Source organism: Cryptomeria japonica, chromosome 6 (assembly GCF_030272615.1).
Source record: "Cryptomeria japonica chromosome 6, Sugi_1.0, whole genome shotgun sequence".
In the NCBI taxonomy this organism is placed as follows: domain Eukaryota; kingdom Viridiplantae; phylum Streptophyta; class Pinopsida; order Cupressales; family Cupressaceae; genus Cryptomeria; species Cryptomeria japonica.
The window spans coordinates 481,856,647-481,861,463 of NC_081410.1; the positions used below are offsets into that span (position 1 = coordinate 481,856,647).

General features: G+C 35.7%; 1 protein-coding gene across 1 annotated transcript; it reads right to left on the reverse strand.

Annotated features, from left to right (window-relative positions):
* Positions 1–234: 234 nt before the first annotated feature.
* On the reverse strand, positions 235–3,285 carry LOC131052847 (uncharacterized). Its single transcript, XM_057987483.2, has 2 exons — positions 2,872–3,285; positions 235–814 (listed from the first exon to the last, which is right to left on the reverse strand). The coding sequence occupies exons 1-2, from the start codon at positions 3,058–3,060 to the stop codon at positions 371–373; spliced, it is 633 nt and encodes a 210-aa protein (XP_057843466.1). The 5' UTR covers positions 3,061–3,285; the 3' UTR covers positions 235–370.
* Positions 3,286–4,817: the final 1,532 nt, after the last annotated feature.

Below are 4,817 nucleotides of genomic sequence, written 5' to 3' on the forward strand. Positions count from 1 at the left end.
ATGTTTACTCCAAAAGTCACTGTATTCTTTCATTTAACAAAGACTTTCTCAGTAAAAGAAGGACGAAGATTCCATAAGTGATTGAGCCAAGTGAATATCAGGTAGAAGCTCGACATATAGCTTTCCTGGCAAACACATCAAAAATACTTAATATATTTCAGAGATGAGTTCAACGTTGATTGAATTGAACAAGTGGCTAGAATATTGATGATATAGACCAGAAAAGCAATCCACTTGTCCAGAAAGAAAACATTCAAACTTGAATAAGTCAAATCATTGAGAAATTTATACAGTAAAGGATCAACAGAATCAAAATTTCGTGTTTAATGCACTGGGAAAAATTTGAACATTGGAATGTGAATGAGAAATCTTATTCAGATTCTTGTAAGCCACTAAGTACAATGGAAGCACCAAATAGGCCAACTGCAGAGGTTGCAAGGATGGCTGCTAGAACATTCTGAGCTATTACAAGTCCTTGAGTATCATCTGGAATCAGAACAATAGTGGAAATGGCAGCCACAAATAGTGGTAATGACACAGATGCAATTGCAGCGGGTGATGTAGAAGCAACTTTCTCAGCTAGGCTCAGCAGGCCAAGTTCTTCTGCTTTTGACAAAAGACCCATTTTTTCAATTGTGGAGAGGGTGAAGCCTAATTCCTCTGCCTTTGAAAGCAATCCTGCTTTTTCAACTCCACTTAAGACCTTCTTCTTCTCCAACTTTTTGACAATATCTACATCTGCAGTTTCACCATCTTCAAAAAAGATCCCTGCCCCAAACCACTGTTTCTTCCAGTTGTCATCGTACGTATTCACCTGCATAGCTTTAACTATTTAACACTAATGCTGCTCTTCAAATACTTAAATTTCATAAACTGGAAAAGAATACTAAAACATCAAAATGTGAAAGAGCACAATTTTTTGAAGTTCCACCATCTCATTCAAAAGGACGTTGACCAGTTTGGTATGTTGGTTAAAAAGAGTATGTAACTTGTAATAACCTACGAATGATAGAAGTTAGAACACGTGACTTAAAAAATAGTCACTCCTGCAGCTGAAAAAAGTTGAAGGGAACAACCAAAAGCAGGAACAAGAAGCCAAAGAAGTCACCTAACTCAGCGGTAGAACAACCAACCATTAAGGTGATGGTCTTTAATTTTTAATCCTAGCATGTCCAGTTTTCATCAGAGTCATCATCAGCTAGGGGACATCTAGAGGCTGTCAGGAAGGGTATGTCTTGAGGACCATGGAGATCACAATCCACATTCCTGAATGAGAAAACTAGAGAAAGCAAGTAGTATAATATGCTAGAATAGACCCCACAAGCTAGAGGGCGTTCCTGGGTTTGATTCCTATCCAATCCAGTTTCCCCAACAGAGAGATGTATACAAGCGAGTGGAATGTGCTATCTCCATTTTTCTCACAGTACCACATATGCCAAATTTTCAAGAACAGCGAAATTATAAACATCTATTATTCACACAGACCAAGTGTCAACATATGATAAACTCTTTAGGTTCACATTATCCGTTTTGTTCCAAGGCAAGCACTGTAATATAATTTACAGAATAAAGATTCATCAGTGTACAATTGAAATAAGCCAGCATTTGGTTTATGGCTGTTTTGGCCCGATTATAATTGCTCATTTAATTAAGAATTCTTACAAAGCGCACAACAAATAGGAGTTCACATCGTTTGTCTATCAAGTAACCCTCTCTACTATGAGGCTCTCTTCAGGCAAAACCTAGATAATGAGAGATAAATTCAAAGAACCACGGAAGTCAGAAAGGCTTATCAGCTATAGATTTCCTTGGGAAGACGAGATGCAAATCCATCTTTCAGAAAGATAATTTACCTTTTATTTTACAAGAGTTGAATATCTTCAGACAGTATTTGGGCATGCAATTGAAAACCGGAGCTGATAGTTAAACAAAACTGTAAATAAAATTCCTCCCAGGATAAAGTCTCAGATGCTTACCCTTGCAACTTTTATTGGACAAGGCCTTCCATTTAATTGACATGTTTTCTAGTCGAATATAAAATGAATTTGCTCCAAAAGAAAAAGCTGATGGAGGAGCCACAAACGCATTCAGAGAGAAATAAACTGTATCTCAGCAAAGGCAAACATAGCCAGGGGATGGTCTTCATATTCAAAGAAAAGAACTTCAAACACACTGACCTCCAGAGCTGTAGAAATGCTTTATTTATAACGTTTGTGGTATAACATCTGAACGAACCCAAATACCATAGAGAATAAAGCTATTGCAAGGACTGTTCAAATTTAGATTCGATCTCTTTGGACTACTTCTAAATTTTCAGGATACATAAATATAAAAAATTTCTAAACAAGAATCTTAAGATCACCCTCTGCAAGACTTACCCCAATGCCACAAAGTAAATTCCATGGGCTTGTGACTAAAGCAAACTTCTTGAGTTGTGTTCTAAAGTGCTTTGGGATACATATACTCATCACTAAGAAACAAGAGGCCTGGAGACCAAATGAGAGGCACCAGATAAGTCAGACGCCATACATCTAGGCATATGACAGAAACGGGATTAACCACACAGCATAAATCTCAGCAGCTTATAGGTACAATATGGGCTTGAAAGCCTACAATATCAGCTGCACCAAAATGTCCGAAGAAAGGCTATTTGGCATGGTTTTGTTTTTTACCCATTACACTTGTTTGCATTAAGATTTTATTCGTTTAGAATTTCTAATTGTCTTTACTTTGGTGGAGATGTACCAAAGCACTCCTCAGGCCCCTGGCCGTTTGTTGACACTTTCTCAATTATATTAAACCAATACAGAAAACCAGAGAAAACAAACAAATATGGGTAAACATCACAATGACAGTGGTTAAGAGCCGAACCTTCTTTCTGGGTGCCATGGCAAGTACTAGCAATGATTGTCTGCTCACTGAAGAATGTTGCCCTGGGAAACGAATCCACAGTTTGGTGCCTCCATTAATGTGGGCAGAGCTGGAAAAGGATAGAGACAATCCTCTCCTCCTTATCGAGGCCGACCCACATTGCACTGTGACAGCACTGGCAGAGGCCATTGATTATATCACAGTAATCTGGTATCCGTTTTAACTAATTCCCTTCCTATCTTCTGAACTGAATTTCCTTGAACTGACAGAGTTTAATGGCAGAGGCACTCTTCCAAAAAAAGATCATTGAATGTAAACATTGAAGTTAGCAATGATCAGAGCCATAAACAAGAAAAATTAACGGGTCCATATAACTCTGTGTTTTGTTTAACGAAGCCATAAGATTGTCATCTAGGAGTCCAATCAGATTATGGAATGGCCATTACATGGAGCACCATCATCCACCCAAGCTAAAAGCTGTCCAATCAAACAAATTCACCCATATCACATATTGGAGTTAAAAAGCAAGTAGCTGCTAGGAACATGTCCCAATTGCCTGCCTTGTAAATGTGAAAAAGAAAATATATAATTTTTCCATTAAAAGTGGCAATTAAATGTAATTAATAATTTCTACTTACGTAGATATATCTATCTCTAAGTATTAGTTTGGAGTTATTTTATTTTTCTATCTTAAATTATTTGTATATTTTTATATCTATTTTTAATATTATTATTTATATTTTCTTTTCTTTTATCTTGATTTTTTAAAACAGAATTAAAATTGTCACCTACAAATATTTGCTTTTTTAATTTTATATTTGGTTGTAATTGTAATCTTAATTATAACTCTAATTCTAATTTTAATAAATTTATTATCTCTTTTTAATTAATTAAAAACTTATGTAATTAAAATTTTAATTATGCCAAGAGGCATATTATAGTTAGAAATGGATTAGGAAAAACAAAAAGCAAAACACATTCCATTAAATTATCTCCCTTACTATTTTTTTTAAGAGATTAAGTATAGTTAACTTCATTAATTTGAATTGTTGTGTAAAAAAGATGGCTAATGGGACAAATAAAAACAAAAGGCAAAAATCATTGTATTTTACAATGATTTGTTTAGTTTTAAAATAAAAAATATGTAAACTCTATGTTTAATTTTTAAAATGGAAATTCTATCAACTCCACAATAGGTAAAGTCCATTTAAACTTAGTGGGGAAAGCAACCATTGCAATATCATCTATTCCTGATCTCAGAAGAGTTTGTCGAGTGGAACAAGGTGTTAAGAATATGAAGAATTCATCAGGTTGATAAACTTATAAGGCACTAGGGGGGGGTGTTGAATCAGTGCAAGCAAAAACAATATGAGTCTGATCACCAACTTAAAACTTATCAAGCATAAGAGGAATATCACCACATAAGATAATGCCTAATAAAACAAATTCCACATAACACAAGAGATTTATACGTGGAAACCCAAAAGGGAAAAACCACGGTGGGAGTTATACCCACAAGATTCACTATCTGCAGAATAGAAATCTTGACCGGTTAAGGTCTTACAAATATGCCCTGTTAGGAGCTATGACCTGTTAGGATCAGATTTAACACTTTGACATAGAGCTACCCTGTTAGGGGATTTACAAGTTAAGGCCTGTTAGGACCTACCCGGTTAGGGGATTTTACTGCTACAAACTGTAAGGGAAACAATAGTCAAATGATCTTCATGTAACACCTTAGTGTTTGATAAGATCTGCTTTAGATCCTCAAAACCTCAACAACACATCTGTACAGAGCTTTGCAAAACACCGCACAATCAGCTTCGCCTAATTCGCCTTCGATCTCACACACATGCATTCATACACACACTGACTTGATATCTCATCACACTTTTTATAAACATCAATTTTAGTCAGCTACAACCTTGGAACAATTTCCTAGGTTC